The sequence below is a fragment of the Archocentrus centrarchus genome, chromosome 11 (genome assembly GCF_007364275.1).
Source record: "Archocentrus centrarchus isolate MPI-CPG fArcCen1 chromosome 11, fArcCen1, whole genome shotgun sequence".
Taxonomy (NCBI): domain Eukaryota; kingdom Metazoa; phylum Chordata; class Actinopteri; order Cichliformes; family Cichlidae; genus Archocentrus; species Archocentrus centrarchus.
The window spans coordinates 17,752,746-17,776,655 of record NC_044356.1 but is presented as its reverse complement, the minus strand read 5'-3'; the positions used below and the strand labels follow the sequence as shown (position 1 = coordinate 17,776,655).

The 23,910-nt window shown below is 40.7% G+C and overlaps 2 protein-coding genes across 2 annotated transcripts in view; one reads left to right on the top strand and one right to left on the bottom strand.

Annotated features, from left to right (window-relative positions):
- LOC115788340 (Y+L amino acid transporter 2) overlaps positions 1-6,734 on the bottom strand; it is a 13,757-nt gene extending 7,023 nt beyond the window's left edge. The window contains exons 1-7 of the mRNA XM_030741319.1: positions 6,590-6,734; positions 2,667-3,018; positions 2,171-2,346; positions 1,868-2,010; positions 1,531-1,656; positions 1,034-1,178; positions 774-897 (exon numbers count right to left, since the gene is read on the bottom strand). Of these exons, the coding sequence (XP_030597179.1) occupies positions 774-897; positions 1,034-1,178; positions 1,531-1,656; positions 1,868-2,010; positions 2,171-2,346; positions 2,667-2,795 (843 nt within the window). The 5' untranslated portion in view covers positions 2,796-3,018; positions 6,590-6,734. The remainder of the gene's footprint in view (positions 1-773; positions 898-1,033; positions 1,179-1,530; positions 1,657-1,867; positions 2,011-2,170; positions 2,347-2,666; positions 3,019-6,589) is intronic.
- Positions 5,217-23,910, top strand: stmn2b (stathmin 2b). The gene is made up of 6 exons (XM_030741320.1): positions 5,217-5,296; positions 12,550-12,789; positions 18,943-19,038; positions 19,166-19,338; positions 19,931-20,122; positions 22,015-23,910. The coding sequence occupies exons 1-6, from the start codon at positions 5,218-5,220 to the stop codon at positions 22,072-22,074; spliced, it is 840 nt and encodes a 279-aa protein (XP_030597180.1). The 5' UTR covers position 5,217; the 3' UTR covers positions 22,075-23,910.

Genomic DNA, 23,910 nt, shown 5'->3' with positions numbered 1-23,910 from the left:
AACCAGCAGCAACTGAGTAAAATATTATACTGTGGTGCCTCTTTGGAAGCTCCGAGTCGATGTTATTTGTTGGAGAAGCTAGACCTTGTTTCATCTGGGGGAGTTAAGCAGAGCTGCTCTCAAAAAGCGTGACTCAGTACTGATGCAGCATCATACATTTGAACCAACTCAAAACCCCAAAACACCTAAGGTAAATTCTACAAGTGATTTTATCAAGTTTAGCTTCCAATATTGATCAGGTTTTAGTGTGCCACTGAGCTGTGCAGTATAACCAGCGCACAATGAGAATCGACATCAAACTCCAAAACCTGTCTGATCCGGTCATGAACATTTTGCTGCATCTCACAGTTTCAATTCATGAGGGCAGAAAAGCCCTGGCTTAATGAGAGAACATTAGTAAGCCATTAGAACGAACACTCCAATAAAAAAGATTAGTAAATACCACTGACAAGTACAAATCTTCCTCCTCCACACACTAATCACATCATGAACTTCCCCTCGTTTCTGTGCGCAGCGCTAACCTCTTTAGCTAAATGAGGTTCCTGTCATCTTGAATCCTACAGTCTCGTATAACCAAAAACGAGTACTGTAGTCAGATGCGAGAGCTAGTGGCTGTTAGCCAGACTGAAAGGGATGACAGCCAACAACAGGAAGGACACATCACAACCTGCTACCTCTAAGAGGCTGAGCAGAGGGTGTAAATATTGGTATCTTTTAGGGCTTATGTGTAAATATGCACACAAAGTGACTGTAGTATGGAGCCTCAGACTCACCACAGCAACAGCTTCACTGGTGAGCACTTTGTCTACATCCATGACGACGTAGTAAGCTACGTTGGTCAAAATGTAGATCACTGTGACGATGGGCATGGAAATAGCAATGGACAAGGGGAGATTCCTGCAATGGAAAATGAGAGGTGGTATTGTTTAAGATCCCAAGATCAATAGCTTTAGACTGCTTAGAAATTGCATAACAATCTAAAGCATGGCCAGGAATAAAAAAAAAATACAAATATAAATACAAGATTCTGTACCTCTCTGGGTTCTTGATCTCCTCTGTAATGAAGTTGAGTGTATCCCAGCCAGAGTATGAGTAGAGTGCTGAATAAAGGGCCAGAGCCATATCACCAGGGTTCAGGTTGGAGTCTTTGAACGAGTCCTCAAAATTCTGGTCAAAACCTGCAACAATGCAAAGTATACATTATAAATATATCCTATTTTTAATTTTCATATTATATATTATTAAAATAAAACATTTTAGCTTTTCTCACCAAAGGCGGAGAGGAAAATGTGTATAACCGTTTAATGTCTGCAGTTTTCAACTTTCAAATGAGTCTAGTTATTATATACCGTTATTCTAATTATTATACAAGAACTGTGTTTTGAGCCTTAGAACAAATTTTGTTTACAGACCAATCAGTAGCCTTGCCACTCTGATAACGCTCTCTTTAGCTCAAAGTTGAGCTCTTAATGGGAGTATTCCTTTTTTAAAAAAAAAAAATCCTAAATAGAATCTATTCAGGCATCTTACCTTGTCCCAACTTAACCAGTCCGGCAATGATGATAACAATTAGAGCTAGGACCTTGGCGAAAGTGGAGATGACCTGAAGGATGGCACCCCATTTCACTTTCATGCAGTTCACAACTGTGAGAATACCTGATGGAAGGAACAAAGTAATAAGAAAAATATAGCTACAGAAAACCCTGCATCTAGTGGGTGTAGCTAAAGAGTATAAATCACATAGAAGTGACCTGGCACCATCCAACAGCCAGAGGGTTAATTCAGAAGCTGTGCATTATAACATCCATGAAAAAAAAAACAGGTCAAATCAATTACGCAATATTGATTAGTAGAGAAAGAGCCTTACATATGATGACAGCAGCAATAAGACGGACAGCATCGTAGGGGGCTGAACAGGAGGGGTAGAAAGGCTGGACCAGGTAGTTTGAGAAGGTCAGGGCTATCACTGCTTGACAGGCCGGCTCTACAATCATCAAGGACGTCCACAGTCTGGAGACAAATTTATTCATTTTAATTATTGTTTCACATAATACTGACAGTCAACATACTGAATCTTTATATTAAAAGCTATGCTTCATGTTTGGTATACTCCAAACAACCTGTTGGGCTAATAGAAAGGCTCAGCTGTGCGCTGTTAAAAACTACATACCGAATAAAAGCCAGGAAACCTCCAAAGGCTTCGAGGATGTAGGCATAGGAGGCACCAGATTTACGGATGGTGGTACCAAGCTCGGCATAGCATAACGCTCCAAACACAGAGAATATCCCTCCGATGGCCCACACTACCAGGGACATCCCAAATGAGCGGGTGTACATAAGGACTCCCTGCAGGAGAGCAGTGAATCATAAATATACACATACAAAAGGCAGGTACCCAGCTGTCATTTGACACCAAAAAAAATCAACCTAGTGATCCAAGATGTAGTGTAAACACAGAATACAGCTCAAGTGTGAACTCCACAACAATACTCAACTATATCAATTTCAGATTTGTTTAGTAAATAATATGCATTTTACATGGAAGTCAAAGGAGAAACATTTTGATTTTACTCATCTACAAGGTTTGAACCAGAAAAAAAAGTCCCAGGCATAAAAATAAATAACTTTTTTTAAAAAAGGGGAGGGGGGGGGAGTAGATGACCTACCTTTGGCGAGACAAAGATGCCAGAGCCAATCATATTTCCCACAATGAGACAAACCCCATGAAGGAGGGAAATCTCCTGCTTCAGCCGCACACCACTGCCCTGAGACGCTGTATCACCATCAGCAACCATTTTGGATGATGTTACAGCCTTCCAAGCGTAAGCTCAGATGAGATTAATATGGAAATGATGGGGAGTGAAAGTGGACAGAGACCAGAGCAATTAAACAGAGGAAAAACTGAACAGAGAGATGTGGCACTATCACAAAAGAAAGGAGGCATTGAGTGCCGCTGAACGGCTGAGGCTACTAAATGCCTCCACTGAACTCCAAGAGCTGCTTCTCCACTGGGACAGTCTGTAAGAGAAACAAGGAGACACTGTCTCACAGGAGTGATTTATACAATTAAAACAGCTTTGCTGAACAGATGTGAGTTAACTGATCCGAGTTCAATAGGTCATTGGTACACACCCCGTTGTTATGATGAATAAATGAATGCCCATATCCCATGGGGGACATAGGGCATACAATAGAGGCAAGAACACTTCCAAATCAGAGCCAAACAACCAACTGACAGCCAGGCTGTGATAACCACAACTTTCTATTACATTTAGCTGGTTCATCTTCTGCCACACATTCTAGTTAGTATGCTCCACAAGTGGCTCCATAGCATAGTGGTTTACACTACGCTATGGAGCCCTAACAAGTGAAAGAGTCTTGGTTCAATCCCAGAATGAACGGAAAAAAATAAGCACTTTTGAAATGCATGTTTGTGCTCATGACTCCTTGATTAGTATAACAGTTGATGATTTGGACTCGGCTCTAAAGGTCCAACTATATTCACCTGATTTTAGTTATATCTGAGGTGCCTTGTGGTTTTTTGTGAAGTCCACTCTGCTTTTTCTTGCTGCTCTTTGTAAGTATTTTTATTTGACTCTTAATAATTTTCTCCCAGGCTTTTTATTTTATCTGTTATTCACATTTTTTTTTTTTTAATAATATTGGCTTTGCTTTTCATTTTAATCTTGTTGTTTATGCAGTTTTTTTTCTACTTTTGGAAATCTGGAATGTTGATGCTTCCTTACCTGGAAAGCACTTTGAGTCAACTATATAAAAAACAGTAACTTTACAAGACTCAACAAGTCTGTGGACAGACCTTTTGGTCTTTTTATCTCCAGTTTCCTCACTTTAATGACAAAAATTTCATTGCTTCACTCTTGCATTTTTTTTTTTTTTTTTGGTGAAATGATAAGTAGCGCTGAGCAGCGCTCATCAGTAAAGTTCATTACTGCCTAACATGATAAGTCTGAAGTCATTTGTCTCTTCTGGGAAAATAAGCAACAATCATCTTTTCAGAAAACAATTTCTTTGGATGTCACTACAGGATCATATCAGCTACTGGTTTGTGGCAGTCTGGCGCCATGTGTCCCATTATTAGACCAATGAAATTATGCTAGCATCTGCTCTGCATCCTTAAGGCAATGCAGCCATTCACTGAACGTTCCCCGAATTACAGCCTCAAAAAACATCTCTGGAGGAAATGATTATGCCCACAAAAATAAAAAAAAATTTTCTATGAATTTACCCTGTGCTCATAAGAACAACAGAGCAGCAAGCTGATTAAACTATCAATGTCAACTACAAGAAAAATGTAGGCAAAGTTCACAAGGTCACCTCCACATTAGAGAGTTACTGTGAATGTAATTTATGAAACAAAAAGTACAAACTGTATGTGCAATTTACAGACCTCATAACAGCAAAGAAGCACAATTCCTGACTGGGCTATTGCTTCATTGAAATGCTGGTCCAGAACTAAGTTCATACCATAGGCATCTATCAGGAAACATAAAGCCATCTGTAAGAAATCCTTGTTTCATCCATCCATCCATTCACTTCCGCTTATCCTATTCAGGGTCGCAGGGGGGGGGCGTAACAGCGAAATCCTCCGCTGTTACCGTGTTTTGTGGACATAAAGCCTTCTTGCTGTGTCCCTTCGTACACTTTGGCATCGCCCAGACCTCACTTTGACACCAACCTCCAACCTCACTTACACCCCGAGCCTGCCTACCCGCTCCGTCTGCCCTCATCCCAGGACCTCCCTTCAGCCTTTATCAATCTTTGAGACAGCCGACAGCAAGTTTTCTTACACAAGTTGGCAACAGTGGCCCAGATAAAGGAGGAGGGTTGAACGTAGGTAGCAACCTCACCCCACAGTGTTTATGTTAAATTTGGTATTCTAACATTAAACAACACGGGACAAAATAGATCTATGTAATGTGGGTCTAGGCAAAGCATTAAAGTCAAGGGCGTAGGAAGGAGTTTACTATTGGGGGGGACACATTGGAAACCTGACAGATCCATAAATACTCGGAGCAAAGCATAAAAAAAATGCTATTTAATCTTTTACTTTCTTCTTTTTCAAATGTTTCTTGGAAAAATAGTGTTGTGTACACCTATATTATTGCATGTATAATTTACATATATATATGTTTTATAATCATAAATCTAAACATATTAATGGTGGGGTTTTTTTCTACACTATTTGTCTCTCCAAGGATGTTTTTCCTCTCTCCTACAGCCAACCGGAGTGCAAACAGTCACAGCATTTTATTAAGTTCTATCAGCCGAACCGCAGGTAAACCACCAGGACACAACCGCATGGTAATTAACACATAAATGAACATAAATTTGCTGCATGGTGGTATCTGCACCAGCCGGTAACACAACCAATCTGTTCAACCATCTGAAGTTCAAACCCTGCCAGTATAACCAGTATTTCCTGTAATAAATAATTCTGATTTAGTCTGAAACTGTACCTGTTTTCTGTTTGCTCTAAACTGTAATGGGCCAGCCTGACTCGAATTAACTGAATATAAATTATGCATGACAGGATTTTTCAGTATTATTAGTCATAATAACTGGTATTACCTTTCTATTTATTTATCTAATTATTTATGTATTTTATTTTTTCAATTTGGTATTTATTTATTTTCAAGAAGTTGTAGAAATGCACTAGATTTCAAGGTATTCACTGTTCTTTACGTGCAATAAATGCACTTTTTAGGCCACAGCGTCTGGATCCGGATGTTTGTTTTTACGCCGTATGCCTTTCATGATGCAACCCTGCCAGCGTTTTGCGTTTCCTCCCGGGTTAGAACCAGCGATCTTCCGCGTGTGAATTAAGCGAAACTAGTGAGGGGGGTGGAGAGGGAACTCCAAATTGTAACCAATTGTTTTACGGAAGTACTACTTCCGCTCAGTCTTAAACGTAACGAATGCAAACATTTCTAATATATGGGCCAGATAACTTCTCATTAAAAAAGGCCGAAAGAGAAGATTATACCGGTTGCGCCTCCATTTGTGTCTTACAACGAGAACTTCAACTTTCCGCGGCCCCGAAGGGTAGCCGCCGCAAAGCGACGTAACACCGGCCACAGCGGAGAGGATGAGGCTGGGCAAGGTGGCCACTAAGGACTACTTTACACTCACGGTTCAGCACAATATTAGCCTAACGCGTTAAGTGTTCAACGCTTACTGCCAACAATCACTGCGGCAATCAAACGACGCGCCAATCTACAAGTAAACACATAAAACCAAGGGTTTTTGTTAATAATGATTAGGACTGTTAGCCCCGTTAGCCCCGGCCTCAGTGAAGGAGGAGGTCTATTAAAGCTACTTTAATTCTCTAGCTAACACCATTTCTTCCATGTAAGCCGAATCGGCGTTAAATTAGCTGGCCGGCGGCTCCACGTGTGGCATACGGCTAACAGAGCTAACCGACGATAAGCATACATGATGTTGATGTACATGCTAACCATAGTGTATGACAAGAGACGTAGCGATGGTTAAACTTAGAGTGGAAACGACCTAATCTATATATGATATCTAAAATGTAATGGAGGCTCTACAATGAAGAGAGGCTAGTTACCTCCGTCGTGCCTTTCCTTCTTCAGCTGAAGCAAGCCGCGTCTCATATGCCGTCTCTGACATTACAGTAAGTTCTGCCAGCCAACGCTTCGGGGAAACAACATCTGCAAAAAACCCCCAAACCGCCAAAGGAAGTTTAAACACCTCCCACCGACTGGGAGTTCGGTCCAGAGTACGGAGGCAAGAGAGGCGGGACGCGGGCAAAAGTTAACACAGCAAAGCACACCTTACAGCTTTTCATGCATTTTGAAACAGTTTTTTTTGTTTTGTTTTGTTTTGGGTTTTTTTTTTTTTTTTTTGGGGGGGGGGGGGGGGGGGTCTATATAAATATAAATAAATAAAACAGACTTGACAGTCAGCACAAAAGGTTATTATATTCAGACATTTTAACAGTTCACGTTTAAGGTATTTTTTCAGTTTCAATAAAATAACAATTCAGTGCGCTGAATATTTAGATTGAATGCCTGAATATAGTCTATAGGTAGTCAGTCTGCTATGATGGTCAATAACACTTTAACATTAACTTAAAAACCAACATGAGTGATGACTGAAACATTACTTTCATCCCTATATGAGCAATTATATTATTATTAGCAGTTATTCTCTGCCTCTCTGAAAGGATGGTGACAGTGACCTTTGACCTCTGCGCTGGGGGTCTGGCTCTGTCTCAGAAATTTCCATCCTCTCTTTGTTTCTTTTGCTGCTCGGTCCAGGAAAAAGATCTTTTTTGTGGTCTTTCATGCCTTTATATAAGTTGGTTTTGTTGAAACAGTAGAGAATTTCCTTCCAGCACACATCACTGTTTTCAGTGTTTTCATTTACAGCTGTACATGATGCTCCGTTTTCTCACTCACTGCAGCCTACATTGCTCTGCTCAGTGCTGCTCAGTCACCTAACCGCAGAGGCTAAACACAGCAGAGCAGGGAAGAGGGAGCCGAGCAAAACGTGTCTGCCTGAGAGGAGGTGTTTGCATAGATATGTCTGCTTTCTAATGAATGGGAGCAACTTACAGGGGGGAAAAAAAGCAAAGCATGGATCCTATCACACTAGTATCCAATACCAATACCAGCATTGGAATTAATACTACTGATATTTGGATCAATCTGCCCACCCCTACTTCTCACTCCATTGTTAGCTTTACAAATGTGTAAGCAAATTGATCTGTTTGACCAGTGATACAGTCACACAGGTGTCCACTGAATTTCTTTCTTTTTTTTTCTGGCTACACCATCCGGCAACTTTATTAGGTTGCTAGTACCATGTTGGACCCCCTTCACCTTAAGAGCTGCCTTAATTCTTTTTTGCTACAGACTCTGTTGGATTGGATCTGGTGACTACACCATTATACCACTATCAGCAGCCTGAACTGTTGATACAAAGCAAGATGGATTTCTTATTTCATGTTGTTAACCCTAAATTCTGACCCTACCATCCAAATCATAGCCTCACTTTCCTGTTCTTAGTACATAGAAGTGGCACTCAGTGTGATCTTCTGCTTACCTTGGTTGTAATGAGTGGTTAGTTCAGTTACTGTTGCCTTTCTATCAGCTCGAAGCTGTCTGGCTATTTTCCTCTGACCTCTGACATCAACATTTTCTCCCAGAAAACTGTTGTTTACTGGATATTTTCTCTTTTTCAGACCATTCTCTGTAAACCCCAGAGATGATCATGTGGGAAAATTCCAGTAGATCAGCAGTTTCTGAAATACTCAGACCAGCCCATCTGGCATCAACAACCATGCCACTTTCAAAATCACTTAAGTCACCTTTCTTCCACATTCTGATGCTCAGTTTGAACTTCAGTATACATGGCTAAATGCACTGACTTGCAGCCATGTGATTGGCTGATTAGATATTTGCATTAATGAGCAGTGCTGTCAGTAACGCCTAATCCGACAATTTTTTTTCGGTAACAAGTAATCTAACGCATTACTATTTGCGGTCCAGTAATCAGATTAAAGTTACTTATCTAAGTCACCGTGTGTTACTATTTTTGTCATTTTTCCTTAATAAAAAGATATATTTTTGCTTTCTTCTTGCATCTCGGGGAGTGACGTCTGGCCGATGCAACAATTAAGTCCCGTTTTCAGCACGAGAACAATGACACACAGCGACACAAACGTAAACAGTGGAGGGAGGAGAGAGATGCGCGTTTTCTAGCTGGAAATATAGGCACTATTTTGAGATTGTGTCAGCTAAAGATGACAATATCAAGGTTAGTTGTGCACTCTGTGCTGGTGACAATGTGCTGCCTGACTTCAAAAACACTACGTCAAAACTGAAGAAACATTTGGAGTCACAGCGCAGTCAAACTTTTTTAAATTCTGAAACATTTCACCCTTTAGCCAAATGGCTTTGTCAGTCAGAATTAGTGAATTGTTTTCAACGGATGACAGGTTCCCTTTTTATTCTCGTCGTACACTGTAGGCTGCACTAATGTTCTCCAGTAGAACTTCACCTGACACAGCAGGATCATGCAGACTACAACAAAAATATTATGTAGCTGTGATTATGTATTACTAATATAAGAGATTGTTAGAACACTGCAGTATCTACAGTACCATTAATAGGCAACTTTAATTTGTCTAAGTTAGCTATCCTCTAGCTTGTAACTATCGAGTTTTTGTTGTTAATAAAGACGACAGAAACCTTTACACCGGAACCTCTTTTTCACCACTTCTTTTCTTCGCTTTCTATGAGCAGCTGCTGCCAGTATTTGCCAAAAAGTGATTTTTTTTGGTGTTTGTCAGAAAATGATTGCCTGTAACAATGACTTGTTGACCTATAATCTGTGAAACATGTGTCAAACATATCTCTCAGGTACTTTTGAGCGAGAAACAGCATTTCTATCGCAAGGTAGAAGCTGCAAAGTGACTCTTATACATTTTTTTTTTTATCAAGGTAAAAACTGTCATTGACATTAAAAATCTCTTTTTAACAGAAATCTGGCTCAGAAGGCTGCAGAAATTGCAACAAATATAACATCACAGCTCTATAAAGATATTTTAAGTGGCCAAAAAGCACTGGATTGATTATAATGTAGGTACAATAACACAGCCTCCTAAAAATTGTTGAAAAACAGGTTATTTCTTCCTTTTACATATAAAGCCCTTCATAAATCATGCTGACTGCACTCTATTTACCAATATAAGCAAATACATTACACATGAAAGCACACAGAAACATTGGAATCACTTTATGGCAGATGGTCACGTTTTGGCACAACACCGGCAGCTGTTGAGAGTAACTAATAAAGTAGCTTGTAATCTAACTTAGTTACTTCTGAAATTAAGTAATCAGTAAAGTAGCTAAGTTACTTTTAAAAGGAGCAATCAGTAATCGGATTAATTTTTCAAGGTAACTATACCATCACTGTTAATGAGGAGTTGAACAGGTGTACCTAATAATTAGTGAGCATACATCCGTAGGCCCACATATTGGTAAACCCTAGAGATGGCTGTGTGGGAAAATCCCACTAGATCGACAGTTTCTGACATAGTCAGACCAACCTGTCTGGCAGCAGTGATTAACCAGGTGCAATTTCCTTTCCAGAAATGCCACTCTGGTGTTAATGGTCTCCTTTTTTGAGCAATTTTTTTTTCTTTGGTTTGTTTGTTATATGCTGTCCTCTGCATGCTACTTCTGCAAACAGCTCTTCTTTGTAGCCCGACTAATGGCAATGACACAGAAAAGCAGAAAATGAATATGTCAGGAAATACAGAAGTACCAAAGTTAGAGGAAATACATAGGGTGAAAATAATAAATTAACAAAAAAGTGAATGAATAAGTAAATAGGAAAAAGGGAAAGTAAACAAACTGAGGAAATATTAATGAAAACAATTAATTGGCCCATTACTCTACGTGATCCCACTTGGTACTGTCGCAAAGAATCATAATATATCCTACCACTCTTATGCCGATGACACACGGTTGTAGTTATCATTTTCCTCTGATGATCTAACCACTGTTCACAAACTAATGATCTGCATTGATTACATTAATTGCTGGATGTCTTGAAACCATTTAGAACTCAACAGATACAAGACAGAAATATTTGTTTTTGGTCCAAAAAGTCAGAGACTGAAAATTTGCTCATATTTATCTTCCCTGTCTCTGAAACATGGAATTACCTTTAAAAATCCTTCTGTTAGTTCACATAGCGCTCAGTGGTTTGGCTCCCCTGCGTATCTCTGACTTACTCTCTGTTTACAACCCAGTCTGACCACTCAGGTCATCAGGTGCAGATCTTTTGACTGTTTGGAGAATTATATCTCAGTGTGCTGAAGGTGCTTTCAGTTACTGTGGTCCCATTCTTTGGAACAAGCTGCCTGCTGACCTGAGATCATTTATAACTTCAAAAGCAAACTCAAAACCTTTTAATTCACACAGACCTACACTCAGTAGTTTTTGCTTTGTTTTGTTTGGTTTTGCTGTTTTCACTGCCTCAAGGCATTGAAAACTTATGTAGGTTTTCATGTTTTCATCTTTTATGTTAAGCACATTCAGCTTGCATGTAATGAAATGTGCTATATAAATAAAACTGCCATTGCCGTTGACGTAGTGTTGATTTTGGTAGGGACTGTCCTCCATACACTCTAAAGACTTGAGATTTGCTGCCACCTAGAGGCTGATTTTAGTAATTCCAGCTATTTGTATGATGTTTTTTCGACCAGGAGCTTTTTTGGTTTGTTTGTTTGTTTTGCTGTTGTTGTTATTTTGGTTTGGATTGGTTTTGTTCAGTTTGGTTTGTTTGGGGTTTACTATCTGCAAGATTGATTCAATTCAATTTTATTTATATAGCGTCAAACCACAACAAACAGACGCCTCAAGGTGCGTTATATTGTAAGGTCAAGACTTACAGAGAAAACACAACAGTCAAAGATTAATATGGCATGCTTTGACTATGAGTTAGATCACATGGCTATATGAAGACTTGTAATTCTGTTTCCTTGGCAGTTGTCAGAGTACTTCAAACTTTATATAAACCAAGGATCTTTCACTTTTTAGGCGAATAAATAAATACCATTGTACCACCATGGACAGAGTTTCTTCTGTACTTATTAGAATCAAAGAAGAAACAAAGAAGGAGACAGCTTCACTATCAGCTGTCACAGCAGGGTTGGTGCTCTAAAATGCAGGAGGACATTAGATTTGTCAGGGAGTTGCCTGGAGGAGAGGGGAGTGTGGTAGACTGCTTTACAGGGCCCTAAATGCTCGTTACTGGCACCGCCAAGTCAACTAGATTATGTGTTGAGTCCCTGTCATTGATTTCAAAATAAAACGCATATATTTAGAATATAATGTATCTTTGCTGTAATCTTAACACAAATTGTTGGTGAGCATCACAATGTGAGATTTTTTTTTTTTTAAAGCGCTCTCTCTGTCTAACATATTACATATACTTCACATACACTTATTCTCATTAAAAATTAATGAATATACTCTGCTATTTGCTGACTATAAAAAAACTAGATGCAATGAGAATTTCAGATTTTAATGTTGCACTTGGTAATGTGCTAAGTCAGAGCCTTTATTCAAATACATTTTAAACACACACGTAATCAATTTATTAAAAATAACAGATCTAAAAGTTGGAGCCATTTGTCATTTTTTTAACAAGTGTTATTTGTATTAGTTATTTTGAGATTACACGTGTTTATTTACAATGCATTCGTTATGGCATTTTATTCTAATCTTAGCACCTTTTTGTCTATTTTCATGTGAAGCAGGAAAAAATGTCTTTGTTAGGCTCTAAAACATTTTGAAGCGCATATTTTCTATAGGGTAAATGCTGCTATACGAAGTTTATTTATTCATGTTTTTGTTACGTATGCTTCATTATTATTTATTTATTTATTGCTATTAGTGTAGGTTATTAATTAGATTAAATAACTATAAAAATTGAAGGCGGCTCTACATTGCGGAGTATATATAATCTGACTGAGTCACTCTGGTCTTTCAGTGTTAGGATTTATAACTACTTTTACTCTGGAGGAGTGCTTACTTCCGCTCACGACCCAGCTATTTCCCAGCGACTTGACGCAGCTTTTAACAGACCACCAGGCGCACCGGCAGCCCCCGTCTCTGCTGACTCAGTGCCTTAACAGCAGTCCCTTCACCCCGAGATACAGCATCCAGCAACCGACGCGCACTCCTCCGGTCAACCACCACCACCGAACAGAGATGGCTAAGACCGCGATCGGTGAGTTTTGTGCTTTATTATATATGTGTGATGTTTTTTGTTGTTGTTGTTTTGTTTTGGGTTTTTTTTTTTTTTTTGCGACATTTGCGGATTCGCAGGTTTGAGGGGGATGAGAGGCAGTGGCGACACCCATGGCACAAAAGGATGCTGAGGGTTGATGAGAGGGAGCGGCCAAACTCCTTGGCAAGTCACTGCTAAATATATGATGAAGTTGTAAACCTAACGCAGTATTTTGCACATTTTTATTTTATTTTTTTTTTTGGGCCGTTAAAAGTCTTTTTTTTTTTAATTTGGTCTAATACTAAATCCAAATTGGTGCTGATCAGTGTGGGGAGTTTGCGACTCAGTTTTCCATGTCAGTGACGCATATAAATATTTTTTAATTCAGCTGAAAGAGAAAAAAAATTATATAAATATTCCATATCAGCAAAAGCAAGGCTATTTTATTCACTCACACGGCACCATCTCGTCGATGCTTGTCTGCCGCACCTGCCCCTTATTGCCTGACTCAGAGCCGTGCAGCATAATGCAGCGCCAGCGACCCCACCCAACATCTCCGGTCCCTTCAAAGCAACCCAGTCGCTCTCCAGGGTGTGAAATATTTCCCAGTGACAAATCTCATTATTAAAACTGGGCCATCCTATGTAGCTGTACTGTAAAGCCTGCTGAACAAATTTTGTGGGTTACCGCCAACGACGTGAATCAAAGAGAGAGAAAAAAAAGAGCGTCTTTTTGCAGTCGAGGGACGAATTTACGACTAGAGATGAAAATGAATGTAGTCTCAAGAATATCACACAGCAATCCTGTTAGCAAGGTCAATGACAGTAACTGTGGCCTATTAGATCTGATAACAGTTTTATTATCTGGCTTCAATGATGCTTGAATGCAACATGACAGCATTTGGTATAAATACATGAGAGATAAAACGGGATGCATGCTGTAGCAGGTGGAAGGCCTTGTGTCACTATGTGCATCTCCACATCCCGGTTTCATTTGCGTATTTTAGCTCGATCTCTGTGCCATCTCAAGACTATAAACACTGCAGGTTTTGCCAAAAAAAGAAGCCCTGCCCACCATTAATGGGTGTGCTTGTGTATTTAAGGAGAAAAAGAGCAGTGTGTGTGTGGTCAGTCTAGGGGATAGTGTGTTTGTTTTCTGCATGGTTGACGTGCTGATGGATGGAGGGGCACGCTAAGGGACAGTGGTAAGGGTCCCCCGTGTCTGCACTCAGGGAAACCAGCAACTAAACCCTGGCTGTTACATTTATTCCCCCTCCTCCTCCTCCTTCTCTTCCTCCTTGTCCTCCTATGCCTTCTCTTTTTTCCTCCATGATTTGAGCTGTGGACAGGCGGACAGGATGGGTTGGGCATGGAGCAGACACTCTAGGAGAAAACCGCCATCATGCAAGTCAGCACTCACTGGGTCGCTGAGTTCATTTAGGCTGTGCAGAAGTGCAGTAGCAGTCCTAATGTTTTGGAACCAAACCAGGAATTTAATTCTGCTATTTCATACTTCTTAGATAGGGGGAGTAAAAATTCATAAGCTTTCATATCTAACTACTATAAATAAAAAAAATTAATTTGTTGGTTATCCTAAAGCCTCTATGCTGTAAGATAGATCCTACAAATGCTCAGGACCACTCCAGTGTGCTTTAAGGCTTCTATGCACTTTTCCGAATCCCTATCAAGCCCACTTGTTATATCCAGGTAGGTGTGGTCATTCAACTAGTTCCCTCAAATCTGTACATATAACAAAAGCCACTTGGAGAACGCCGCATCCAAAATCTCATATCTTAACATCTCTTCCAGATTTGTTTGTCTCTCTGTCTGCCTGCCTGCCTGTCTGCAAGATCACACAAAAACTGCTACGCAAAACCCAACGGGGAGGTGGAGCACAGTTAAAAGAAGAAGCCATTAAATTTTGATGCAGAGCCGAATCACTTTCTTTAAAATTGCGATATAGGGCATTGGCCTTGGAAGAGGATGTGCTCTCTGCCCTTCCAGATCATCCTGATTAATCACTCAGTCCCATCGATCTATGCAGCACACTCCCATTACTGGTTCAGATGGCTGTTGCTCTTTAAGATAGGCTGAGAGGAAGAGGTGACATCAGTCCAGTGGTAATCCATGATGTGGTCATAAAAATTTACAGTTGGGTTAAAGACAGTTCAGACATTTTAATATCCTTGGCAAGTCTGGCTGTTCTCTATAGACTCACGAGTATCTTAAAGACACAACTTCTTTATTCTAAATATATGACAGAAACTCATCTCTTCTTTTAACATTTCCTGGCACAGTATCTGCAAATCCAACGCCATGATTTAGGCAATTTGTTGCTTGTTGATAATATTCGGCGCATACATTTGATCTGGTTAGTTTTGGTCTTATATTAACAGATATTAAAGCGCACCAAAGAACTACATCGCATACATACAGCCTGTCATCATCACTTACGGGAGCTGCGTCTTCCTACACCTGATTTGTAGACATTCATCACGCTGTCGGTTTGGCGAGGCGCCTCCCATCAGCTTCTGAATGAACAGAGAAAAATAAAATGCCAGATTCATTTTGCTGCCACTTTATATACTGATTGTGTAATGCTGCTGCAATTCCTTTATCTTCATGTGTCCGTCTTCTCTCTTGTCTCACACCCCTCTCTTTCCTCCTCAGTGAACAATTGTGAGCATTTTTACTGATGTTTAATATTGTTTGCACATATTTTAACACAGACTGCTTAAACATTCTTTCATTACACATTTCAAATGAGGTGGATTTGATCCTCTTTGTATGAGATTATAAGCTGAGAATGACATTGATTGTGATTGTTAGCTGTAGCCCCACATATCAATCGTATTAGAAGTCTTCCCACCAGCTCACCTCTCCTCCACCAAACGAGTCTACCTGTCCTTCATGCTGCTGTAATATTTCCTGTAATAGCCAATTTTTCTCTTCATAATCCTGTGATTTTATTGCCGACAAGTGATTTGACTATAAATGGCTTGTATGTGCCGAAAAGGAATGCCAAACTCACGCTGCTGTGACTCTACAGCGCCCAGGAGGACAGTAGGGATTTGATGCACAGGGTCATATTTTGTAGGGCAACTTTTGTAGCCAGTTTGCTCATAGTGCTTCTAATGGTGTAATTTTATTTGTTTTTTCCACCCCATGTGGCTTTTTACTCAAGGTAGCTATCTAATAAATTCTTATAATAGTGGTTTTTAAGACTAGATGAAGAAGGGAGAAAGAGTGCGGCTGTGGAAAACAATCTAGGAAAAATACCAAATAGGGGTGTGCCGGTTTGTGGTAACACACTCTCTTAGGAGATGCGGGGAGTGTGGGTGAAAAAAACAGAGAAAGAGGGAGAGTAAGAGTGAGAGTGAGAGGGAGAGTGCATCAGCGACAGATGAAACGGAGGCTTGGGGATGCAGAAGGTGCTGGGGAAGAGGGATGCTTGCGGGGGTGGAGGTACTGTGGATATTGATGATCTGCACTCTTCTGGCTGATGGATTGGAAGAGGAAGTGCAGTTTGATGGCTGTGTCTGTGGTTGTGGGAATAAAGGAGCAGCTCTGACTGGTTGAAACCAGCCTGATGGATTGGAGTGGGAGCAGTAAAGTGGTGGCGTCCGTGTCGGAAATTATTTCATCTCATCTTAATCCGATGTTTAAGATGCCTGAAACTCAGCCAGAAACCTTAGAACAGATGCCTTTGTGGGGAATGTCATCACCAGCCATTTTAATGTGTGTGATCCACCGGGAATGACCATATTATTACAGTGCTTACAGGAGGATTCCTCTCAGGAGGAATACCGAAGCACTTTAATAGGTCTACTCAATAGTGAATCTCATATATTTTTGATTATGGAGATGAAAGAAAAAATGTGGGTTTGAGAGATGGGGAGCTGTTTCAATTCACAGTACACAATTCTTGTCCACATAAACAGAGAAAATGAATTTAATTTAATGGTCAGAAAAAAAACCGGCTTATGCACCTTTATTAATAACTAGAATAGAGCCACAATCATGGGTGAATTTATCCACTCATCCATCAGTAGAGATGAATTCTTCTTCTTTTTATTTGATTTGCTGCATTTTCCTGTATCGTTTGAGTTTTGTTCAAAGTAAGATATCTAGCAATATCCCCTTGACTCAAGACTATCAGATCACCATCAGATTAATATATTATGAAAAAATCATTAGTTGCAGCCAGAACTGAAACTGTAGATCCACAGAGAAAGCCCCACCCAAACTCGGCAACCGCTAAACAGGAATATCTGCCGATCTGCTCCATTAACCCAAATTACCTGCTCCGCTGAATTGTTAACTGTCTGAGCCTTCAGCTGTCAAGTGGAATTGTATGTATGAGAAAATGACCGCTGGGGTCTTGACATATATACAGTGCATTAATGAGCCACTGACAGTCCTCCAAATGCACCCCCCCCCCCCCCATCCCCCCCAAATTAGCAGAAATGGTGCAGTCCGATAATTACAAATTTAAGTGCCATCCACCTGAGGTGGTTCCTTCCATTAGGCTGTCCTGGGGGCAGTGGGCGGTGGCAGCAATTCAGCAGGAGCGGATTTCTAATACTTCCATCTGTGATTTCTGTTTAAGTCAGAAAGGTGTTCGCATTATTGTAACGCTTCACCTCATCAGCCGAGCGTTTTCTCACCCTCTCGCCCCTTTCACTCTTTCCTTTCATCTCAGAAATTGCACTTGCTTCTGTTTCTCAAACAAACTCCACTTTCATTTTCATTCCTATTCAGCCCTCTCTCCTTTCTTCCAATAATTCGCTCTCTCCCTTTTTTTTTTTCCATCAGCCCCCCTGCCGTGCTCTTACTCTCTCCCTGTTCCTCCTCAGGGAAGGGGCTAACAAGGCCATCAGAGAATAGCGAGAGCTACATCTGAGAGTTTATCACATTACTGTGGCGTCTGCCCGTCTGCAGGGCAGAAAGTGAGACACGGGGAGAAGAGAGAGTGAGAAGGGAATGAGAGAAAGGAAGCGGCTTGGATTAATCACACTGTACCCCACCACAGAGAAGCTCTTTCACATTAAATCTCATTTCTGGCTTTTGTACTGTAGCCTGCTGCAAATCATGAATCAGTGTGCCACATTTCAGCCCTGAAGGCCTTGTGCTCTGGGTGATGGATTATGCCATACAATGACAGTTGGCATGCAGATCTGCACCATGAGGCAGTGTACCTTGACAAATTCAGCCGACATGTGCAAATGCAGTATATTTCACAACCTGCAGTGTGTTGCAGATATTTTTTGCCACGGTCCCTGCTGGGACTGCTGCTGAACTTAAAGCTCAAATTACAAAGGAGTAGGTGCCAAAAACACAAGAATAAAAAAGAACAAGGTTACACAAGGTTGGTTGTTCTTTTCACCCTTTTTTGCTTTCTGTCCTTTGGAGCATTTTGTTCCTCCCTGCAGGGCGCAGGTTGCCAAATACAGCCAGTATGATTTGCTGCCAGCTTCACTTCAGTGTTATTAACTTTTTGGACTGTAAGTGGACCATGGGATGGACAGCCACACTGCTGTGTTATGCTGATAAGCTAAACCCATAGCTGTTAGCCTCTATCCATAAGCCACAGACTAAGAAGATAAGAAGCCCAAAGATTATCTGGATCCATAAACTAAATATTGAAATATTGACATTTAAATTTACCTGAAAATCATGCAACTAATCTCTGATGTTTTACCTACAGAGAGAATGTGAACCACAAGGGCGTTGGTCTGGCGACATTAATAAATAATAGGCCGAAATAAATCCATAGCTAATGATGTGTGGAGAATCCTGTGGGGATGGAAACATCTTGACTGTTGGGCAAATTAGGTCAAGTAAGGACACATCCGTCATGTTCCTCTCACAACTCGGTGGAAACAAAGGGCTCAAAATGTCTACAAAACCCGGAGCAGTTCAGCTGCAGCAGACATCCTTTGATGAGGTTTTCCTTTTGAGAGGACTTAATGAATAATTATCCCTCCAAAAATATTAATATTTACATCAAAGACCTCCTGTGGTGGTAGAAGTAGGTTACCGATGTTTCATCTTTTTCTGTGTTACTGGGTTAATATTTTGCCTGTGTGGATGTTTGAGGCGTGGCTATAAGTGTGCATGATAGCAAAGTAATATTTTACTTATGCATCCACAGCTTACAAAGAGAAGATGAAGGAGATTTCAGTTCTGTCGCTCATCTGCTCCTGTCTGTACCCTGAGAGCCGCAAAAATATCATGGGTGACTATGAAGGTAGGCTGAAATAAGTCGGAGGATTTTCTTCCTCTTATTTTATCAAAAAGTTACTGAAGGAAGAAAATAATGCAGAGGAAAATAAGAATTGTTTTTCTTTCTTAATTTTTCATGCACACACATGCAGATATGGACATAAAGCCCATTAACAAGCGTGCCTCGGGCCAGGCCTTTGAGGTCATCCTGAAGCCGACCTCCCCTGTATCTGATGCATCCCACTGCATCACCAACCCCCCAAAGAGGGACATTTCCCTGGAGGACATCCAGAAGAAGCTGGAGGCAGCTGAGGACCGAAGGAAAGTAAGGATTTTCACCATCGATTTCATTGCAGCCAGCTGCAGCACATCACTTTGCTTTCATTGTACCAAGAGTTTAGAGAATATTACTGTTATCATGTAATAACAGTTGACTTTCCTTGAAATCTAATTTCACATAAACTGTGCATCACATTGGCTGCTGCAACCACAAAACTGTCATGAAAAATCAAGACTGACATTGACTAATTCCTACATCTCATCGATTTAAATGTCGGGAGATGAGCCCAGCACCTGACAAATCCAGCAACCCAGCAGCAGATCAATCGACCAATCAATTACACAGTTTGACAGATTTTTTTAAACACCAAAAGCAAACAGTTTATTGCATAAATTATAATACATAATATATAATTCATAATATTCCAAGAAAACCTTAAGCTGGTAAAGAAAGACATTTTCTTAGATTCAGACATTATCTGGATCTAACATCTGTATACTGGATTGTATAACTGTATCTGTATAACATCTGACTCATGCTAAGGCTTACACTTTAGAAAAAAATCAATGAGTGGTCAGATTTCAGTAATCACATTCTTGACGTCTTCTTGTTTCTCCTTCTCCTCTTCCTCCTCTAGTCCCAGGAGGCGCAGGTGCTTCGGATCTTGGCTGAGAAGCGGGAGCACGAGCGCGACGTGCTGATGAAGGCCATGGAGGAGAACAGCAACTTCAGCCGCATGGCTGAGGAGAAGCTCCAGATGAAAATGGAGCAAATTGAGGAGAACCGGATGACCTACCTGGCCGCCCTCATGGATCGCCTGCAGGAGAAGGTGAGGGGCAGAGAGAGTCTCTTCTGAAAATTATTCTCATCATTTGGCTATTAATTTGAATTTTATCACTGTTAGTCTATATTTTTAGACCATATTGTATATCCGACATAATGGTGTCAGTCTAAATAAAGACTAATTCTTGTCATCTTGCTCAAACTCAGAAATTTCCAGAAAAATACTGACGTCATAACCTCAGTGTCGGAAAGAAAAGCTTGTCCTGTATTGTGTTTGTATTCATCTATAAATCTATTACTAAGCTGCAGTAATATCTACTATTTTCCAGTTAAGAATTTCCTAAACTGGTTAAACTCACTTTACCTTTGCCTTTGCCACAAGAGTCCAAAACAAACAGCTGAGAAAACTGAAAGTCACTTTAGCATCACACACAGTGACATAATTGCCATCATTGTTTTATTAAAATTATGTATCTAACAAACCAGTGAAGACAAATGTGTTTTAGAGCAAATGTATAGGATAATATTAATGTGTTCATAAAGACAAGAATGAATTAGAACCAAATTTTTAAGCTGGGCTAATGAACACTTGTTAGCTGATCATCAGTGGCAACCTTTACTCAGTACCACAGACTGTACACAAAGTTGCATATAGCTACTGCGATATTACTCATGGATTTCTGAGGCCTCAACAGCACCTGCCATGCTGTATTTTCTGAAGGGCCAGAAGTTACCACAGACCTCAGTCACACAGGCCTAGGAAAAAATGCATATTCCCTGACAGATTGGGAGTGGTAGCTTGGGAGTGGTAGCTATTGTTGGCGTTTGCTGTGAAATTGATCGCTAAATCCTCAGCCATGTAGGCCTAGAGCCCAGTCAGTGACTGTCTGGCAACCCTAGTTTGCATGGAAGATGCAGACTTGTCTGTTCAATAGTCTCTCTGCTAGGGACAGCAAACAACCCCCCACGACCACTTGCTAACTGGTCGGGGAATTTTTTATTTTTCTGTGTGACTTAGGTCATACTTGGACGAGAGAAGTGTTATTAGCTAAGGCTGGCAAGCTTGGTTAGCAAACTACATCCATAATCTGAACAGGTCACAGACACCAACTAATTAATAGTAATTATTAATAAAATACTAGAATTTCGCTCACCAAAACGGCTGCACAGATTTTTTTGGACAGGCTGCTAGGGTTGCTGCAGCAGGCTGTATTATTCATCGGATAATTCAATTAAAATGCTTCAAAAACACAGCAGAGCGGTCCAATTAAAGAACTCTAGCAGACACCGACTGGCTACAGTTATCTGTCAAAGCACCCACATCCATAACATAAGTTACAAAAATTAGCTACAGAGAGCAAAACCATTTTTAAACCAAGCTTTCAAACATGTTATTTTGATTGCTAAAATCGGGCATTTTAACCTGGCCGTCTATGGAGATTGCTTTGGAGACTGCATCAAGTAGTCATTTGAGGAACTGCTGTTTTTCCGCCTTTGCTTCATTTTTCAGTCACATACTCAGTACTCATGAATCAGACCTCATCCATCTTCAAAGTTGCCCTTTATTTTGAAAAGCCTTGCACAGTTGTTGCGTTATCATTGGCAAAAGACAGAATGACATTTAATCTCAAAACCCCCTTTTGGGTAATAGGTTTGGAAATAAATGTTACTGCACACACACACACACACACACACACACACACACACACACACACACACACACACACACACACACACACAGATGGACTCAGAAGTGGAAAACAATACAAGCCACGCTGTCATGGTTGGTAAAAATAGCAAGAGGGGAAATGAAGTGAGCTATCACTGCAGAGGTCAACATAGGAAAAATGTTGATGGGGAGTGAGGAAAGAAAAAAATGTCAGGAAATGGCTGAGAAAAACGTGACATCCTCAATGTGTGTGTTTATGTTTTTTCCAGGAGAGGCATGCACAGGAGGTGCGCAGGAACAAGGAGTTGAGAGAAGCACTGACAGCGTGAGAAACCCCAACTGGTTCCGTGTCCCACCTCCACACCCTCCACCGCCTCCCCCCAAGCCCTTAGGAACGCCCCCTTTCCCACCCGTATCCCACATGTCCCCACCTCTCCACCCCCACCGCCATACTCCCCCACACTACTATGAAACTACCACAGCCTGAGCCGCCACCCTGACACAGCGGGAGGTTCAAACGAGGTTGGGGGTGGGAAAAAAATGGCAAAAATTATTAAAAAAAAGAAAAGGAATTGTCTCCTGTCCACTCTTCCCAAAAAAAGAATGTTTTTGCTCCGTTTCAAATGAAAGGAAAAGAAAAAAATCAAATTGACAAGTGTCAGCGTTTTTGTAAATACTTCCTTTTTTTGTTATATACAGTACAATACAAGCAGCAAAAGTATTGATTGCAGTGTGCCATTTTTATATATAAGTTTCTTCTCCTTGCATAAATGGATGTAATAATTTGTTAATTTTCATTGTTTGTTTTTTGTTGTTGTTCATTTCAGCCTGAGAATTTATTTATTTTATTTTTTTTTAGGTTTCTCTTGTGTGATTACAGGCTTAGGTGTTTGTTGTGAGTTTGCCAGCTAGCTGATGGTTTGCTGTGACTGCTTGCGTCCTCACAAGGCCCGCATCCTGGCTCCCTTCCCGCGCCACTAGAAGTAGCTGCTTACTCATCTGACCCAGCAGATCTGGAGGCAAAATTGGATAGTTTTGGCAAGAGTGATTTTTCCATCCAGTTTATGTCATTGTTCCAATTAGCGAGGAACAAGTGCAGGAATGCTGGCAGAGGGAAAGGGGACAGTTTTGCATTCATGTGGGGACTGCAAGCCATCACTGCACATCCACTCCTGTGAGGTAGGTAGTGACTGTACCACAGGAGATCACTATAGCATTTAATGAGCCCATCCTCATCCTTCTTCCTTCCATCTGCAAACTCATCATCTCTCCACATACATTCATATATATAAATATATATACTGTAAAAGCACTCACTCACACGCTCTCTACACAGGCAACCACAGAGCTCAGGCAGAGCGTGCTAATTTCTGTCCATCTGGCACCGGAAAGCTCATCCCTGACAAATGGCGGGCCTCTTATATTCCTCAGAAACAGGCTTCCAGTCACATTTAAATCACACGTTACTGTAATGTGCAACACCACTGGGAATAAAGTGCATCCTGAGAATGCGGAAGTGCAAAAAAAAAAAAAAAAATGAAAGAAAGAATAATAAATGAATACCTGCTACTGTGAAGCTTATGTTGGAGAAAATACAAATAAGTCCCAGCTTTCTCCCTTTCACAAAGGCTAGAGTAGTCGTCAACATCTTCATTTCCTACTGGGAACCATCGCACTTCACTCCAAGACACTTTAAATGCCACTGTAAGGTCAGCACAAGAAAGATTTTAAGCCATACAAACAGGTATCACTGCAGCAACAATTCATGAACACAGTATTTCCATCTGTGAAGGTGTATATGAGTGTGTTAAAGTATCCGAATGGTTTGTAACCAGGGGTGTTGAAGCCTGAGGTTGAACCCTGTTGGTCATGCACGCACAGCTGGCCCATAGATGTGTGTGAGTGTGTGCGTGTGTGCGTGCGTGCACGTGTGTATATTTCAGAAAAGGCGGGTAGATAACCCAATGCTTGTGCCATGTGATGTTGATCCGGTTAAATATAAATAAACACCATTACAGTCAGAAGTTCAACACAGACAGTGACTCTCCTACCCGCCTCTCTCACTCTCTCTCTTTGTCTCTATCCATTTGTGTGTTTCCCCCTCTCCACGTATATCTTTGTGAGCAAGCAGTGGTTAATAAAGATTTGGGGTTCAGTGAATGAAA

Excerpts from the sequence above, each read along its gene's own strand:
- stmn2b (XM_030741320.1), top strand. The coding sequence starts at position 5,218 with ATGTTTTTCCTCTCTCCTACAGCCAACCGGAGTGCAAACAGTCACAGC. Across the intron at positions 5,297-12,549 it reads TTCTATCAGCCGAACCGCAG|TGTTAGGATTTATAACTACT; the intron begins GTAAACCACCAG and ends CTGGTCTTTCAG. Across the intron at positions 20,123-22,014 it reads TGGATCGCCTGCAGGAGAAG|GAGAGGCATGCACAGGAGGT; the intron begins GTGAGGGGCAGA and ends TGTTTTTTCCAG.